Here is a 20,608-nt window from a genome sequence, read left to right as displayed (position 1 = left end):
TTTTTCTATGAGTATACGAGGGCGATTCAATAACTCATTATCCTACAGAGAAAACCCAAATTTCGGAGAAATAGCCAAAAATTTTTCAGCGCAGTATCTTTTTTATCTCAATACACTTGACCCAGCGATGCTCCAATTTATGGAAGTTTTCAATTTTAAGAACAAAAAGTGCACACATTTGAAGAAGACGTTGGAAGCAGCAACAGTTCGTAGTGTGATTTGAATAATTTGACTGTGGCGACAGCGTTTTGATGTTGGGAAGCACTATTTTTCGCCAATTCCTATCGTCTATACTTATTTCTCATTCCAAATATTTTACGCAGAATAAGACCTGCAAGGTCTTTTGGGTTGCCTACTATCTCAGTAATCAGTTGTAATCGACAGTCCATTAATGAGAGATCGCGAACCTTTATGACATTATTTTCCATGGTAAAAGCTTTCGGAGACACCTTGGTAAAGCTCAAAACCCGAAGTGCATCCACCGTGCAGTCACCGTGTACAGAACCCAAGTACTCAATGACTGCACTACGCGATTTCCTTTCCAAAAACAAAATCACCAACCAACCCGCACGCTACCACAAGCGGTTCTCATTCAAGTGAATGTAGGTATTAAGTACAAGATTGTAAATCTCTTCGCTTATTCGTACTACCTTGCGATAGTGTTGCCATTTGGCGTTGAAGCTAAGTACTTTTCTCACCGCCCTCGTATGTACACACATTGTAAAAAACTAAACTCACTAAACTATTTAAGTCTCCGATTGAAAACAACTAGAGGTTATTACTTTACTCTCTACTCACCATCTCTCCTCCATGCCTTCCATTTTTATATCTGGTATATTTGGTATTTTTTTGTTCAAATACTGCGAGGAGATCTTGAGCAACGATTCGCTGTAGGATTTCTCAATGGCGGAGCGTTTGATAGTGAACTGTCGTATGTCCTCGAGCAAATCGCATTCATGTTGATTTTTTAATTGCAATTTGGCCACTTGCTCTGTGTGTAAATTCTTTAAGAATTTCACATAATTTCCCTGTGAAAGAGAAAATATTTATAAATGTTAGAGCGTGCGATGAGCACTAATTTGAATAGCGGCACGTACAGGAAAAAAGCATTTAAGCATACGGACACGTTTATAATATGTAAAAGCAATAAAATTATATATAACATAGATAATAAAAGCACTTATTCAGGCAGATTTCATTAAAAGTGCAGAAGCAAATCAGATAAAGCAAGAAACATGCCAAATATTCGTATTTATACAAAATGCGCTAATGATAATATAAAAATATAACCTACGATATATTTTAATTTACGTAAGAAAAAAAAACTTAATTAATAATTGATAACATGGAATATTTCGATTTTCCAAGTATTTTGAAATACTTTTGCTCATGTTGTAAGACTACTTCATCTATACTAATATTATAAAGAGGAAAGATTTGTGCCTATTTTTGTATGTTTGTAATGAATAGGCTCAAAAAGTACGGGGCCGATTTAAAAAATTCTTTCACCAATAGAATGCTACATTCTTCTTCAATTTGACATAGGCTACATTTTACTTTGAGAAAAATTAGGGATCATTGGTAAAATTTGAACAATGTAACCGAAGGAGTAGAAAAATGAGTCTTAAAATGTCTTTCGTCGAATGCGCTGCCGAAACTATTAGCGATAGAACAAAATAATGTACAACAATATTGAAGAACATCATAATGTCTACAAAAAACTCCGCGGTAGCATATGTCCAACTAATGTAGTTATGTCAGTACAACAACTTTTTTCATTTTAAACAATAATGAAAATGCTAACCAAATTCAAACCATGCTATTTATGTGTTTATATTAATGTGTATTTCAACTCAAAGAATACAGTACAGCCAGTGGAAACACCGCCAGCAACAAAATTCACATTGACGAGTTTTTTCTCAACTTTCTTCACTGATCCGTTTGCGAGAACATTGCTCTATTCGGAAATACCTTGATATTATACATGGAATGCATCCAGTAGATTGACATCCAGATGTGTTCTCAACTAATGCATTAGGACGAATTTACACAATCCAAACGAAAAACCTACCTTCGGTTGCTATTGATTAATGTACGCGGTTCAACTTCATTTGAGTCATTGCGTACTGTGAATGGTACGGTGTGTACAACTTTTTAAGAAGCATGCCAGCAATTACAATTGCTGGAATACGTTAATCACTGGAATGAAAATGAAGTTCGCACACTTTTCGCGATAATCATTTCGACATATCAGCCTTCAAATCCGCGTCAATTATGGGATACGAACAAAAAAGACATTGCCGAAGACATTTTACATGGCCTTCGCTAAAAATTGGAAATCGTAAAATTTCGGTTGATACTTCCGGTGGTTCGATATCAATTCCATCTTCCCTTTATCAATTCACGAAAGATGAGCTCATCACAAATGTTCGGACATTGGCCAAATTATCGTAACTACGATTCCTTAAGTGCACACGCAATGTTAGTTGCCAAAAATACCGATGTTGTTGACTTAAACTGGAAGATTCAAAGTCAAATTCCGGGAGACTAGCGCTCATACAAATCGATCGATCGTCTTGACAATGAATTATCCAGTGGTATTTCTGAATTCTTTGGACAGTCTTGGTATGCCACCGCATCGTTTGCGTCTCAAAGTAGGATCGGTCTTTATTATGTTTCGCAATCATCATGCCACGAAACTGTGTAATGGAACCCGACTGATTGTGACGCACCTATCGAATACAAGGAGCAGAATGCTTTATTCTACGAATTCCATTGAGTTCTAACGATTTCCCATTTCAGTTCAAACGTATTTCGTTTCCAGTGAAAATTGCATGTGAGATGACAATCACCTAAAGATAGTCGCATAGTGTAAGGCATAAATTTGGAAATATTATGTTTTTCACACGACCGTGGCGTGCTCACGAGTTGGAAAACCATCTTTTCTGTACACCGGAATAAAAACCAAAAAATGTTGTTTATCAAGCTGCGTTACATTGAAAACAAAAACAAACAAAAATTAAATGATAAATTTAACTTTATTTTCATTTCGAAACACATAATTTCTCGCAGGACAACGGCTGCGGGGTCAGCTAGTATTTTATATTTTGATCCATTATGTACACTGCTCAACGATGAGCTAAGAGGCTCGTAAGGTATTTGTGGACTTCTAATTACGATTTTGAGTTCAAAAATTTTCCATCGTTACAGCTATTTTTATCATACTAGAAAATGGTAGTGATTCGAACCCTCGCTTAGGAAATGTGTAATATAATTTTCGGTATTAGCAACCTAAAATTAAGAGCGTTTAACATAGATTTCGTAAATGGAAATCTACTTTAACAAATTTACTTGAATTTTTAAACCATGTATCATTGGGTTTTAGAGAACACAAGCATGAGGTTGTTATACAAGTATACACTGACTTTAGCAAAGCTTTCGATAAAGTAAACCACTCGACGGTCGTACATTAACTTGGCCGTCTGGGCTTTCAAGCAAGATTTCTTCAATGGGTATCTTCTTATCTTTATAATAGAACACAACGAGTGATATTTGAGGCGACTCTTGCAAAATGTAGTCATATTGATCCTATTCTTTTCTTCTTATTTATTAATAATATCTCTTCTGTCATTGAATTCTTAAAAATTTTAATATATGCCTACTATGTAAAGCTTTTTAAATCATACACTTCAATTGATGAAAGGTGTCTGTCCCCAACAGACTTAAACAATTTGGTTGCTTGGTGTGATAGAAATGATTTGCCATTGAATCTCAAAAAATGTAAGACAATGTGCTTTCTCGTAGATCTGGGCTCCCTTCTTCTTATGTAATAAAATACTATCTACTAAAGCAAGTTTAAATTTTGTTGATATGATTTACTATGAACCCGAAGCTTAATTTTAGTCTTCATATTGATAGCATTGTCTTGAAAGCAAAAGGTATTCTCAGTTTTGTTAAACGTTGGTCTAAAGAATTTAGAGATCCGCGTGTTACTAAAACACTTTTTACAACATTGGTTAGACCCATAGTTATCAAATCCGTTCTGTCAAGTTAGAGTCGGTACAAAAACAATTTTTAAGTCTTCCATACACTAGTCGTTTAAAACTTATAAATCGACTTACGAGTCGGAGAAAAATGCTTGCTGTTATATTCTTGGTAAAAATCCTGAATGGAACAGTTAACAGTTCTTTTCTCATGTCTGAAGTTCAATTCAATATCCCGGTTCACTTTTCGAAGCAGTTTAGGCCTTAAAGGCCTAACTATAATGTGCATAAGCTAGCTTAAGCCAGCGTAAGCAACTGGCCGAATACACACAAATTGTATGTTGCAACTATAATGTACTTTACATCAAGTTTCGTTAAATTTTTTCAAATGTCATTTGCTTAAGCAAAGTGCGAAACTGGTCGCATTTTCCGTACGGAATCAGCTGTTTTCGTTTTTTGGCAACAGATAATACATCATTTTGAATTTGAAGATGGAGGACGACGAATGTTTTGTACAAAATTTAATCGAAAATATAGAAAATAAATTTTTGTACGACAAATGAGATCCCTTTTATTTCAATCGCCTGTATAAAAAAAATTAATGTGGTCAATCCTCTTCATTTCTAGGAATCGTACAAAAAAACCATCCTACTTCCTCTTTCTGTTTATTTCCCTCAGTAAACATGAACCGCACTCTTTGTTTTTCATTTCACTAATTTTTTTAAATATGCATAATCCGTCTAAAACATAAGTAAGCATTTTAATTGTTTTTAAATATTTTAATTTTCTATTCAATCCTGTATTGGAAAACCCAAACGAAATATGTATGTATAAAATCAAAACACAAATTGTTTATTAACCATTTTTTGACAGGCTTTTCGTTAATTTTTTGACAGTAACATACGGCAGCGTATGCATATTATAGTTAGGCTTTTACTCTTAAAACCTTGTAGATCAAATTTTGAGCTTAACGAACCATTTTGTCACATACGTCTTGATTTAAATTCTCATTCTTGCACATTTGATTGATCTGATTCACTTTTCGAAATTAAAAAGACTATCTTGGTTTTTCTCAATAAATAAATTCGCAACAATCGTTTATAACGTATTTTAAATCTTAGCTCTTGAAATTTATGTTTCTGTAGCTAAGCAGTTTTAGTTCTCGACGCTTAAAAACACTCTTGCCTTTCATGACTTAGCTGTTTCCAAACGTGGATGCACCCCTCGCGTCGGTTGGCCGGTTGGGTTATAATAATAATAACGACATCACAGTCGTAAAATGACCTTAAACTAGTGTTTTCGGATGTTAATAAGAAAATTTATTTTTCCAGTCAAGACAAGGGTTCAGCGCACCTTTTTTCGCATACAATCATCACAACTCGTAGGCTACTTACCGAAAATACGTCAAAAATTATATGAAAAATTCAATCGTGCAGATATCTAAACTTACAAACTACAAAATGTTCTGTAATATTTATTAAAAATCTCCCTTTGGATTTCAAAAGTCATTGGAAAGCCTTCAGCAACAATGACGTTGTCGAATGTGTAGAAATCGGTACTCTAAATTAAAGCTATTTTCACAGAATCATGAAAGAAAACCCCGGGAATACTTTACAGACCAATAAGCCTCCTGCCTTTCCAAAATATTTGAAGAAGTATTACTATCAATGATCCCCTTTTCCTACAAGAAAATTATAATAATTCCAACGCACCAATTCGGTTCGTTTATATCGTTAGTCAACAATTTTTTAAGTAACTATAAAGTCCTAAATTATTAAGAAATTGTTTAAAATCATCGGGCCAACTTTCAGGTTCTATGTAGGAGGAAATATGCGTACCAAATTAGACCAACTACGCAATCACCTGGATGCATTTTCGGATAATTTAGAAAATAATAGTGAGGAATAGAGAGAGCGGTTCAGGATCTATAGATGATAAAATAAAGGTATTAAAGTTGATGGGATCGCCGAATGAACGGCACATTACTACTTATACTTAAAAGAAATGATAAAAGGAGCTTTAATGAAATACATTGTTACAAAAAAGATCCCAGAAATTTAAAATAAAACGCAAAATATTTAATTATTCATCAATATTCATTTTTTCGCCTTCAAAGAAATCCCCACCAGATTTAATATACTTATGCCAATGATTTTTTTAAATTTTGAAACACTCTTCATAAGTACGTTTTGGGATGGCCTTCAGCGAATATTGTTGTATCTCTTCGTTCGACTGATCACGGGTTCACGGAGCGGCAATTTCAGTTTGATAAAAAAGAAATAATTTTATGAAGCCAAATATGGTGAATCTGTATTTGATCGTTGGTATTCATTGCGTTTTTGTATTTATGTAAATTCGCTAATAAATCATGGCGCGATGCCATGGTGCATTATGATTGTGCAAAATCCATGAATTGTTCTTCGACCATTTCGGCCGATTTCGACAGATATTCTTACGCAAACGCCTCAATATACTAATATAGCAGCAAACCACGAATATCGAAAAAAACAATGAGCATCATCTTGATTTTTGAACGGCTTTGGCGTGGCTTTTATGGTTTCCGCTCGTTTTTTTCACTCCATTCCAATGATTGTTGACTAGTGGCCATATCTCATCGGCAGTTATAATGCTCTCCATGAATGTGAGATCAGAATTCGCACGATCAAACATGTTCAAAGAAACCTATTTACAGTACTCTTTTTGAAAAAAATTTAGCCTAATCGAGACGAGTCAAGCAAGAACGCGTTTCATACCCAAAATATTCACCAAATTAATTCGCGCTCATATTTGCAACAGTAATTAAGGATCGTCCTACGAACTTAGCAAAATATATTTTTTTGAAAAATCATTTACCCGGTGAATTTAATTACAATTTCCGGGAGCTTTTTTCTTCCAATGTAAAAATAAAATAACAAGAATTAAAAAATAAATAACAAAACATTGTGAAAACACATTGTAACTACATATATCTAAAATCGATCCTATATCTAGAGCAACAAAACCATTTACCGATTTTTCGGAATCTCCTTTAGATGAGACAAGCAATACTTATCAATACGAATAATATTTACCAATGAAATTTTGATAAATACAGGTCAGCATCATTTAGTTAAAGTTCTACTTCACTTTCAAAGAACTAATACAGTCGGATTTAGGCTTAATCTCCGTGTCTCTCAATGTAAACATATTGACTGATATATAGTGTGTATAAAGTTAACCAGGAAATACATTGTATATCCAGTCCCAATGTGAAAAAGACCAAATTCAACTAAGTATGTTTAAAATAAAACTGAAATAAATATATAGGACTCGGACTTTAGACTGATTTCACCCGTTGTTACCATCAAACTACAGTACAAGTTTGCTTAAAATTTTATGTGTTTTAATTCAAATTGCACAAAGCATTCAGTGCAGGGCGTGAAGTCATTGAAAACTTGTCTCATGTAACTCGACGATCTCTTCTTATAATTAAAAATAGCATAACGTCATTTTTAGTGATGAAAAGAAGTTCAATCTAGATGACCCTGATAGTTGTAAAAGATATTTTAGAGATATGCGCCAAGATCAGGCAATTTGTATGGCAACGACTAGACTTTTCAACAGCACAATGCATCAATACACGCAGCTCAAATCACCAAATCCTTCTTTACAGAGTAAAAAATACTTGTATTGAACTGGCCCGCCTTAAGTCCGAATTCGAATCCGATTGAGGGATGTCCTCTCTGCCAAAGTGTTCCAGAACGGTAGACAGTTTGAAACAGCAGGCAATAGACCAAGAATTGGCCAATATTGATTCAGCCCACCTTAAGGGGCTGTACCAGTGTGACACTTTCAAAAAAAAAATTTTTTTTTTTTTTGCTTTTTTCGATAGCTTATATATTCAAAAATATCCTGTGAAATCGGCGAGGTCGTATTTTAAATAGTTTTTGAATGGCAGCGTTCTAAATAGCGACCGCTCAGAGGTGCAAACATATATAAGTGAAACTTTAAACGCGTTTTTCTCGAAACGACATTTTTCAAATTTGCTGACATTATAACTCAACGAGAAATTAACCGATCGACTTCAAATTAAAACTGGATATAGTTGAATACATTTGCTATACAATAGACTACGATCTTTTTGATCGGCTGAAAATTGTCAATTTGGCATTAAAAAAACGACAATTTTTTTCGTAAAAAAACGATTTTTTTTTTTCAAAATGGCGCCATTTTCTTAATTTTTGATATTTTTCAAAGATCGTACTCCATTGTATGGAAAATATATTTAAGTTTAATAAACATTTTGAATTTTTTTGTTTCAGCTACTCAATCGACCGGAATCATGCCAGCAGTTGAGGCACTTTTTTTTTTGGCACTTCCGCAGACAGCACATTACTCCATTCAATATTTTTGTAAAATTTTTTTTTTTTTTTTAATATAGCTAAAAATATACTTTATTACGTCCATAGAACGTCGAAACATTCAATCTAGTACTTTCTTTTAAAAAAATTCACGAAAATCGCCTAATTTTTCATGCGTCACACTGGTATAGCCCCTTAAGGAAACACATGATGCACTTATAATTCTTTTTATGAGATATTAACCGCGATGGCATCGAACTATTTAAGTTTATCAGTACTCGAAATCGTTTTTAGCATTAGGGAGATAGCAGAAGATCTTAACATCACCAATTTGGTTACTATTTTGGGTATGAAGCATGTCAATGCTAGACTCATACCAAAAAACCTGAATGCGCCATCACAATCTAGCATATTTGTGACTGACTTTTTGCTCAAACACGAAATGAAAGCAGAGTATAGACCAGATTTGGCTCACTGTGACTTTTTCCTGCTATTGACCCAATATATAAGTATAAAAATAGCCAGACAAACTGTTCGCGTCGTAAACAAACACATACTAGTTGACATATGTATGTAGGTCAAACATTTACATGAATGTAAATAACAGTTGTACCAAGATAGCAATAAAATATTTATCGATTTGGCTTGTACGCGCAGTTTAAATGGACCACTTCTGGTCAAGTTTGATCTTGAGTGTATAACAAAGTGTATGATAAATACTATTGAAGTTAGGTGTGATTATAAAGTTTTGAAAGATATTGCGGAATAATTATGGATTACTTGATTCTACAAAAACAGCTTCATTATGATCGATTAATGAACTCATACTTCAATGCGTATACTGCATAATAACACTATAACTGCAACTACAATTTTACTAAAATTATAAATTGAAGGAAGTGTTAAAAGCTAAGTTGCTATACATATGTCTGTTTGCTCTCCACAAACACATTTATGCCAAATGTTTAAATTTAGTGAATGTAACCATGTAGATGAAAGTCCCGCGATTAGCCTGTGGCTTACCTTTTCCCATTAGTTCATTCACTTTTGATTCGTTGGCAAAATTAAATATATATCTACATGGAGCAAAATTATTTTAGCTTACAGACGTACTCTTAACTAACCAAAAATTATAGAACTGAAATAAAATACGAATCGTCTTAAAATACGTTAATTGACTGTGTGTGAAACAATGAGATTGTTCATGGGGCAAAATAGTTTAAAATAGTTGAAATCTGATAGACCATAATACATAGTTTTAATACCACAATTTATCAATAAATAATGAAATTTTCGAAATATTCAGGTCCTATAGTTGCACCTGATCATTTTAAAACCATTTTTGTCTTTAACCTTAATGATCAGCGTTTGTAATTTGCCGGTATTACTGGCTTAAATCTATTTTAATAAGGTTTTTTACCGTTTTAATCAAAGATGACCTATGAGAGCATCTTAATGAAAGAGGCGGATTTTTACCACTAAACTCAAATGTCATAGATAGTTAGGATCAGCTAGTAATCACTTGGTGACAGGGCCGGACTATAAGGTGTACTTAAAAACTTTTTAACGAAGCTTCCACAGCTTCTGACAAGTCACTATCAATGTACGTACACTGCCGTTTTTCTAATAGAAGTTGTGGTTGGAGCTTGGAGCATCTTGGCGCTTGACTTCTGTTTTCGGATTTATCGAAGATAAATTTTAATATGTAGCGTATTTTGTTCTTGATTGGAATCCATATTTCACGCGCGCTGAAAGAATTGAAGGCAAGTTTTCACAAAACTGTCTGACAAGTTTATCTTAGTACAAAATCTTATATTTTTAACGCCATTTACCGTAACAGACTTACTTGGGGATAACGTTTGCAAATCGTGAAAATTTTTTACGAAAATATTGGTTCAATTTGTGCTGCGTTCAACACTCGATCGACATAATCGCCCAGCAGAGTTGGTAATTCGGCGGCCATGGATCTATTTTGCACCGCGTTTACTGTATTGGATAATGCATATCTTCAGAGAGGTGGAACAGAGTATGGGAGAAGTCCCTAATGAATTGGACGTGGTGATGTGGACAACCTTTGACTCCAACAAGACGACGCTATTACATGCTATTCAGCCAAATAAACAATCACTTTATTGACAAAAATTTTTGGTGAGCGCATTATCACGCGTCGCGTGGCGTGGACTCCAAGATGGAGCGATTTAACATGCTGAACTATTTGTGTGGGGTTATGTGGAGGTACTTGTCTAAACAGATGAGCCTGAGAGTATTGCAGCCTTAGAAGAGAATATTGGGTATGTTATTGCTGCAAAAAGTGTTCGAAATTGGAATTCTCGGATGGAGAATGATGGGCATTTACACGAAACATAATGGCAAACCTTTATCCTTATACCGAGTGATCCAAGGAGAGGTAGCTTTTTCAATACTTCTTTTTTGTCAGATCACGCGTGTATCGTGTCAAGCTGTCATTTTATTATTGTTCAAACATTGTACAAATCGTTCAACTTTATTACGAAAATTCACGTTCTGCAAAGAATATGTTTCGGACGTCGCTAAACTTATTGACAACGTAATCGGCATACTGAGCGTCGATACACCATCACCTATCTTGAGGTCTGACGTATGTAATGACTTGGCGCATTTTTCATTCTAAAATCTATGCGGACAATCCCGCTTCCCTCGAACGAGTCATCGAAATGTGGGCTCAACGGAAGGACCACCTGAAACGTAGCCGCGGCCACCATTTGAAAGAGATAATCTTCCACAAATAAATGAAAAAGAATGTTCTTTCAAATTATAATAAACATTCCCCATTAAATTTGAAGTTTCTGTGTTTTTTCTTTAAACATGTCTGTTACTTCTTTCAGAAAACCACACGTCTAAAAATATCCTTTACAACGCAAGATACAGATTACTAAAGTCTTCTATAGGAATAATTATGATTTATTTTTATTAGACCTTATACTTTGCGCTAACTAATTAAAAAGTGCATATAAAACTTGAAAATTATATTTTTTCTACATATTCTATATATACATATGTACATATGTATGTAAGTGTTGTAACTAAAGTTGAAGAAATAATTGCAGAAACTAAACGCGTGGGTGTCTACTTTAGCGCCTTCTCGTCTGTGTAAAAATCAACTAAACACGGAACAGTAAATGACAACATCGAAAATGTTAACAAAAAGGGAGGAATAAACAGTACTCTACGAAACAACACACACATTAACACGAGTGAAACGTACATTTTAATACACATACATAAATTCTTTCGGCCAAATTCATGGGGGCGGAACTTACCTTACGTGGCGGGGGCTGCATTTTCGAGTGTGTTTGCTTGGAACTGCACTCAGCGCAACCACTTCAAGATAGATTTGGAAAAATATTACTCTAATTGTTTATTATTGTTTTTTTTTTTTGTTTCGATATTGCGTTAGTGACGCAGTTGATAGATTACGATATTTTACTTTTTACCTTTAGCAAACGACTATTTTCAATTAAAATGCGGACATAATAGCTATATGGAATATCGAAGGAAAAAGGAAATGAAAATCATAAGGAAATAAGAAAATAACGAGTAGTAATGGCACACAAATATTCAAAGCTTAGCAGAAAGCATTTTGATTAGTTTGTTTGTTGTTGTTTCGTTTTACTTTGTTTTTTGGTTAAGAGAGGCACAAGGCACCAGAAGTATGAGTGTGTATAATCACACAAACTATGTAAAAAGGATATACTGCGCGATAGGAAATTTTCGAGTTATTATATAAGCACATGTATCTGACGGCAAAGCCGTGCAGATGCTAGTATACTGGAGCGCTTATGCGAAATTGAAAGAAATATTGAACTAGCAATGTAGCATAGCACTAAAAAGCACTTCACATACACACTTTATGTAATGAGCTGAAAAAGAGGTTTAAAACTGTATATTGAAACACCGCTGTTTCGTTACTTTTAGCGTAGTTTACATGCAAATATCCAATTTCTCGATTTTTTCGACAAAATAATGATTTTTCTTCAAGCACATCAGCAAAAGTATCGCACAAGCATTTAGTTTAAGTACGTCGAATATCCATATATTTATATAGGAGCATAAAATAAATTTAATTTTCATGTATGCAGTTATTGGATTCGCACTAAATAATTAATGACTTCACATTAGCAGGCAAAATTGCGTTTATTTAATATATAATTGTGTGCTAACACTTTTCTTAGACATATCCACTTCGTTGTGTTGTCGTTTTTTCATTTAAACAAATTGCTTATAATATTCGTCACACTATAGATTTTCACACTTTTCAGCAACACTTCTGTTAAATATTATAATTTCTTAATAAAAATTATTTTTTTCACCAGTTTTAGCAAATTTTTCAGCGAAAAATACGGTCGCGCAGTCTGAAAATATCTGATTTTCCTGCGAACTTATCGATTTCGTGTGGTTGCGTTGAAAATTTCTTTTCAAATTTCATCTTCCACTTTTCTCATTGGAAGTCGTCACACACAATCATTCATATGTATGCTCACAATTAAAATAGCTCTACGTTTAGGTACTTCCTGGTCGTTTGGCAGACTAACCGACTGAATGACAGGCTGATACACTCAACTCCCGAATAACAGCGAAATTCCACAGCAATTGGCAGTTAGTAGAAATCATTCATTCATATGACAACTGGAAGCAAATAGTTGGGCTTCCAACCTACACTCATGTGAGGGCATGCGCACTGCATATATCCTTTGCACACCGATTTTCTCTCGTATAACGCTCTGTATTATCAACTACTGCTTTGCTCCTTCCTGAATTTGTTTTCACTTTCATTACTTTGACTATTTATAGTAAGCGCCATCAGCTGCAAGTATTACCAATATTTTTCAATGTTTGTTGTTTGTATTCCAGCGCTTATCGCGTTGTCATCAAGTTGCCATAAACTTGGTTGCGTGACGATGAGGTAATATTTGTTACGATAATTATCGTACACGGTCAGCAGCTGGGGAATTCTATTGGCTGATTTATAAGACTACTTATAAACAAAACGTTCATGCACAGAGGTCATTGTATCGTCAATGCAATTAAAAACGCACTACCACCGCTGACTAAAACCACAAGCCTTATTATTATTACTTTTTTTTAACAGCGAAAAGTTATTTTATTTCACTTTATGACACGTCTCCAACTGAAAGTAAAAAGTAAAATTTCACCAAATTCAGCATGACCAAATGTGATAAATTTGAGTAGTTGGGGTTTTTGAGTGAATGCATACTTATGCGCGTATGTACATATGTTTTATCAGCTAAAGTATGTACATTTAAGTGCTTATCGAGTGGCTGTGATAAGGTAATAAATATCAAGAAACAATTTTGTATACCCTAAAGTTATTTAAAGAGAATTTTATTGAACAATTTTTTTTATTAAGCGAACTCAGAATATACAAATTTATACAAATTGAACTAAAAAGTAATAAACAAAATTTATTCATCAATAACAAAACTACAATTATATAGTACTATTATTTATATTTTTATAACATAATGTAAGCCTTATAATATCAGCAATTTATGTGGTTGCACATAAATTATTTCTTTAGTTTTCCCGTCTACAGTTTTTAAAGTATATGGCTCAATGGTTGAATCAAAGAAAGCTTCTATTCTGCTACCCACTTTTACATATGCTGCAGTGTCGGCATCAATTATAATCCGAATATTTGCAGCTGAATCCCAATTTACAGCGTTTTCAACGTACTGCTCCAACTTCACGGTTGCTATGTGCACCCCATAAGCTTTATTCAATTCTAACACACACATATGCGTACCATTCTGTAGGCCCAATTGTTGATCGTTTCGTAAAAAATTACGCTCTATGCGATTTGCTTCCTCCAATTTTTGCAAACGTTCCGCATACCCGCCTTGAACATATCGCTTCTTCTTTTGATTAAATGCCGTTGGGTGAGCTTTAACTTTGGCTGCAGCGTTTTCACGTTCAATTAGAGCTACTAATAATTCCAACTCTGTGGGTGCTGTGCTCTTTTGAGTTTCCGTTATGGCGTTTTTGGGTGTGCGCTTTGGTGAACCATTTTCTGATGAAGAAGATGACCAATCAATTGATGTATCTACCGTATCATGTTGTGACAAACTGTTTTTTGTCGGTGTTTTTTGTTGTTTTTCAGTTGATAAGCAACTTTCTGGGATGCTACTTTGGCAACGTAATATTGAAAAGGTCTTACGCACCTTACACCACGGGGAGCTATTTAGGGTATTATTGTCTAATAGAATATTTCTGTTACCCAACGTGGTTCTTACATCTCCTTGTTTTTCGATGACTTTACTTAATTTACGCTTAATCCCCACGTTAGGCAATTTTGATTTTCTCGCTGACCGCGAGTATCTTCTACTAAGAGGTGTTGAGGCACTATTGTGGAAGCAGCTTATATTGAGAAAGCTTTGGCAATTTTCAGTGGACAACTCATCATCACTACTCCATGTTATATCTAGGGCTGCAGTCTCATTGGATTTGGACAAATTATGGCGGGAAAATAATGTATTCTCCTCGTCACTGCTGCAATCGGATATTCTTAGATCGGGTAGTTGTTCTTTGGCACTGCATGGAAATTCCATCGATATGTATTATAAATAACAAATAAAAACCACAATGTGGAGTTATTTAGTTACCATCCTGTATGCAATATTTATTAACTCTTATTAGTAAATTATATACTTCGAAACCAATTATATTAAACTTAAAACATATGGTTTGTAGAGTTGCCGAGTTTTAGTTACAAAATTTCTAAAGTTTCAACGACAGATGGCGCAGTATAACGTTAACTAACAAACCGTGTAATCAGAGATATTGAAGATTGCAAATGACAAATTTGACCATTTTCAAATTATGAATCGCAATTTATGCACATAATCTTCAGAAATATCTAATTTATGTAAGCAAAAGATATAGCAGTGACCATTTCATAACAAAAAAAAATTGAAAAACAGAGGTCGCTATAAAAACATTAAAATTATTTCCTTGAAGCAAAATTTTGAATTTCAACAATATAAGGAAGTGACTGCGTAATTTTGTGTAATTGTATTCTTCAGACTGAGGACACCTCTGCATAGGTAGATTGAAGGCTCATTAATGCACCGTGACCTGTGGTTTATTGTGCCACCACCTGGTACCACTACACATTATCTAACCCAGTTAAATCATAATACTTAGTAAATTTCGTGGGGTAATGGTTATGCTGTGTAGCCTTACACTTTCTTCTTGCTATTTTGGTATAATCAAGGAATATGTGCTCTTGAGTATCTTAGAAGATAGAAATGATACATATGCGAAGGACAGTGACCCAAACTGTACAGAAACTAATTTCTTTTTTCATCAGCTCCTCTCGTAATGTGTGGTGACCGACAGTGAAAATGGCCGGATAGTGTTAATATTTTTAAGAATTTAAATTTAAGACACGCAACAAGGAAATGGTTTATTTCGAAATATTGTATAAAGAATTCAATGAAATCAGAATTGTTGTAGTAATGTGGCTAGTGTGTCTAGATAAGCCGTTATTTTTCCATTCGGTAATTTCTATAATTGGTAGTGGACAAGGCAATCCCAAATACTCTTAGAATACGAAAAATTTGGACAGTAAGTATTACAAGGCAATTTTTGTGAAAATCTGTTTAAAATCTATCTATTTCGAACCTTTGTATCAACCAAGACAATAAACCGATCGATGATTATATATTTTTATTAAATGTTTATCCAGCGATAATTTTCTTGAAGCCTGAAAAGAAAACAAAGATTAAAATTTTTGAGAATACCATATGCCATTGTTTACACTGATTTGAAATTCATTATCATTTTGATTGTTACATTTTTGGAGTCTTCACTTTCTCGGTCAATCTCATTTATGGTTATTAAAAACACTTTTTTCGTATGTAACGCCCACTTCCCTTCATTGTTTTCGAAGTTTATAAGAATTATACGGAAACCATTTAGGAATGATCAGCAAGCCTAGAGCAATTACTCAGAAACACTCATAAAACTGATAAAAACAGGCTTCCTTGTGGAAGCAAAATGTTCCAAATCTTAAAAAAGTACATAAATATAAAATGTATACAAACTAGGTAAATTTATTGAATAATACTGTGTTCAGCTTGGGTGCATGTCCGTCTGTCTGTCCGTCTGTCTGTATATATACGAACTAGTCCCTCAGTTTTTAAGATATCGTTTTGAAATTTTGCTAACGTCATTTTCTCTTCAAAGCTGCTCATTTGTCGGAACTGCCGATATCGGATCACTGGATCACATACAGCTGCCATACAAACTGAACGATCGGAATCAAGTACTTGCATGCACGATATATCTTCACGAAATTTGGTATGAATTATGTTTATAGAAATAATGCAATATAGAAAGAAATCGGCTCACTATAGCATATAGCTGCATACAAACCGAATGATCGGAATCAAGGGCTTGTATGGAAAACTTTCGCATTTGACGATATGTCTTCACGAAATTTAACATGGATTACTGCTTAAGGTAATAACATAATCTCCGAAAAAATTGTTCAGATCGGATTACTATAGCATATAGCTTCCATACAAACTGGACACGTAGTTACTAAAAGAAATGCAAATGTGAAGAGTATATTAGCTTCGGTGCAGCCGAAGTTAACGTGTTTTCTTGTTTTTATTGAGATAACTCAAATATTGGCCGATATGTGCGGTACAAAGACACCCCGAAGTTCGAAAATATTTATGTATATTAAGTATATGAGGGCTAAGGGAAGTATTGGTCCGATTCAGGAGGATTATCCATTCATTTCAGTTATACTTGTATATATCACACATTGACTGACATTTTCGATCAACAGTACCGGGGTATAAATATGCGATACCTAGCGGCTTGAACAGTTTTTGTTGGATTTGAACAATTTTCGGCCATAAAGTGACATTCACTAAAGGCATTATTCAAACAAAGTCTTATCGCGTCATATTAATTGCTTCTTGGTTTGTGTACAGGAAAGTAAAAGAATCAAGTGGAATTTAAAATTGTGTTATATGGGAAGTAGGCGTGGTTATTGTCCGGTTTCGCCCATTTTCACAATGTGACATAGAAATATGAAAAAAACCACATACCAAATTTTGTCGAAATCGGTTGGTCGGGTCCCGAGATATGGGATTTTACCAAAAAGAGAGAGTGAGTGACCATCGTCCATTTTTCACATTCTGGCTTATTTGGTTACTGATTTAACGCGCTTTTAGTAATTTTTAACAGTACCGTTACCGGGTTTTCATCCGATTTAATCTATTTTCACACTATAGGTAAGAGTTTTGTAAAATTCGTGCTAAGCGAATTTGATTGTAGTAGCTATAGTGGTTTAGGAGGCATATAAATTAAACTTATTAGAAAGCGGGGCCACGCCCACTTTTTCAAAATTATTTTGCCATCCCCTGTGCCAAATATAAGTTTTATATCTTAATTTGGTGCTTAGTTATGACACTTTATATACTTTCAGTTAATGGCGATTTGCGGACGTGACAGTGGTCCGATTACGCTCATCTACGAACTCGAATTTTTTTTTGTACCAGGGCACCTGCAAACAAGTTTCGTCAAGATATCTCAATTTTTTACTCAAGTTACAGCTTGCACGGACGGACGGACAGACAGACAGTCAACGGAATTTCAACTTTTCTCGTCACCCTTTTCATTTATATACATATATAACACCCTACATCTATCTCGTTTAGTTTTACGTATGTTGATACGTACAACAGTTAGGTGAACAAAGCTATACATAATACTCTTTAGAAACTGGTTGCATGAGTATAAAAATAGTAAGGTTTTGTTCATAAGACGTTAACGCCACACTGTTTTTAAAAAAAATTAAAGATTTTGAACGCAATCGTGCTTTCACTTTTCTTGGGGTCAAGTAATCTTTTAAAATGGTTTTCACGTATCCTTCCGATATTCCAACGATGCCAGTAAGATCTCTGACAGTTAATCATTGATTCTAAAGCACCAATTCCTACAGTTCATTGAAGTGTTGACAATCAGTTGATGTTGATGGCGGATTCTCGACCTTCTTTGAATAATTTGTTTCGATCAAAAAGACTCGATCACGACAAACAATTATCACCGAAGGCTTTTTCCAACGTTCAAAGCGTTACAGCGCCAGAAATTTGATTCCACTTACAAAATTTTATGGAACTTCTTTGTTGAATAATTTTACTCATCGTAAAAATGGCCGAATGCATTTTTGTACTTCAAAAAGATGAGCGTATACTAAAACTAATAACTATTTTGCAGTGACATTTGGCACAGATGTCCTTGACAGTTATAACAACTTAGAAAAAATATTTCGACGAATGGACTTTCGCGCGAAATTTAAATTATAAAGTCTTACTATTTTTTGCCCATAGTAGTCTTCATTGATTACTGAGCAGCTATAAAATGCAATTTTAATTGTGTATGCACATACATATGTATGTATGTATAAATGTACTTGCGTCACTGCAGCAGCAACATGTTTTTGCGCTTGTTGATTAACGCAAGATAAGCACAAACTTATGTTTGGAAAAGTTTAACTCAATACACAAACAAATCCGTATGGCTTAATTGTTAGACCTTTATAGATGACCCAATCACCATTTGGAAGATTGTTTTTTACACGTTGGAGTGGAGTTGAGTTCAAATGGTGTATGCCTCTTAGAAATCATAATGTTAGAGAAATATATCACTTATGTATTACTCGTATAACATGAAATTGTTCGGATATAGCATATAGCTGCCTTACAAACTGAATAATCGGAATAAAATACATATAGAGAAAATTTTTCCATTAGACAAGATATTTTGACGAAATTTTACTCTGGTTACAGAAAAATTTATTTCAAGTATACTTTGCTCGCTGGGAGACAAAAAAAACTGATGTGCACACAGCTACCTACGAAAGGAGAAATGTAATCTTAACGTTTATTTTAAATAATAATATTTTACATAATTTTTTGTTAAACAATTAAAATTTTACAGGTGTTCTTGACGCTTACTTTGACTTTACAAAATTTAATCGATTTATCTCTAGTAGTTTATGAGAAAAAAATGTTTCAATTTTATCAAGCTTTAAATTTCTTCTTTCAATAACTTTCTTCCTAATCCCTTCCTAATGAACTGCTAAATTCGAAATCGGAGATTTTTCGAAATTTTCGTGGACCACTTGACGTGGTTTGACCCAACAATAAGCTAATGAAAAAGCAGCAATAGTTTCCTCTACCGGGTCTTTAAGGGGTCACATGAGTTTCAAAACATCTTTTTTTTAATTTAATTCTACAACACCTCTAAAATATTGTTTTAAGTTGATCCAAGTAATAGTTTCGGAGAAACAGCCTTGAGAACTTGTGAGCCCGAGACTAGCTTGGCTAAGTGCGCCGTCTTTAAAAGCGTTTTATGGTACTCGAAACTGTATTTTTGAAGCCGGTTGGCAAGATTTATCGAGAACTACCAAACCGATCTGCATGGAATTTTACACAGGCCTTTGAGATACAATTCTTAAAAACGTGGACGAAGGATTTCTTCGATTACAACTATTTGAAAAAAATTTCAGGAAATTTTCACTGAAATTTTAATTTTTTGTAAAAATGCCTACCAAAAATTCAATTTTCAGATTTTTTTCCTTTGTCCAAGTGCTATGTTAAGGTTTTAACTAAAACACGTATTTTTTCACTTTAGATGATCCTTTAAAGAGTTATCCTGGCTGGCGCATCTGTTTTCCGATTGGTCACCAAAAATAGCGTCGCAATAGCCGAATTTAAAATATTTTTTTTTCCAAAAATTGCAGAATTTCTTTGTATACGTTTGTAACAATACAAAATTCGAATAAAATATTTCATTATTTATATGTATTATATATATATTTTTTTTAGCCGAGGAAATCCATGTACCCCCTTAATTATTCACTAAATTTCTTAGAAAAAATGAGCCTTCCTTTGTTTATTAATTCGGTTTACGTGCGCTGTTTCTCTTGAGTAGTCCGAGTCAATATTGATCAGATGGTGTATTGTTGACATACATACATGCTTTTTATATTTATCAAATATTTTTTAATCGAAATTAATTTTACTTCATTTCTGGTCTTCACTAATATTTAAAATTAAAAGAAATGATTCATATTTTTAGTAGGTATTTTATTTATATTAATTATGGTCTATCAAAACATTACTGATCAGGAGATATATTTTTATGATAATCAAGGGTAACAAAAAGGAATTTAGTTACTGAGGTAATATTTTATATTGTGTAGACATA

At 33.9% G+C, this 20,608-nt stretch overlaps 1 protein-coding gene across 9 annotated transcripts in view; it reads right to left on the bottom strand.

Moving 5' to 3' along the window:
* LOC120776656 (protein nervous wreck) overlaps positions 1–12,897 on the bottom strand; it is a 29,782-nt gene extending 16,885 nt beyond the window's left edge. For 6 of the 9 annotated variants that reach the window (XM_040107517.1, XM_040107524.1, XM_040107522.1 and 3 more), the window contains exons 1-2: positions 12,524–12,897; positions 799–1,028 (exon numbers count right to left, since the gene is read on the bottom strand). In XM_040107517.1, the coding sequence (XP_039963451.1) occupies positions 799–1,028; positions 12,524–12,568 (275 nt within the window). In that variant the 5' untranslated portion in view covers positions 12,569–12,897. Of the gene's footprint in view, positions 1–798; positions 1,029–11,622; positions 11,840–12,523 lie in introns of all 9 variants that reach the window. The other 3 variants (XM_040107518.1, XM_040107520.1, XM_040107519.1) reach the window with 3 other exon arrangements.
* Positions 12,898–20,608: the final 7,711 nt, after the last annotated feature.

Source organism: Bactrocera tryoni, chromosome 5, assembly GCF_016617805.1.
Source record: "Bactrocera tryoni isolate S06 chromosome 5, CSIRO_BtryS06_freeze2, whole genome shotgun sequence".
NCBI lineage: Eukaryota > Metazoa > Arthropoda > Insecta > Diptera > Tephritidae > Bactrocera > Bactrocera tryoni.
This window is presented reverse-complemented; position numbering and strand designations above follow the sequence as displayed.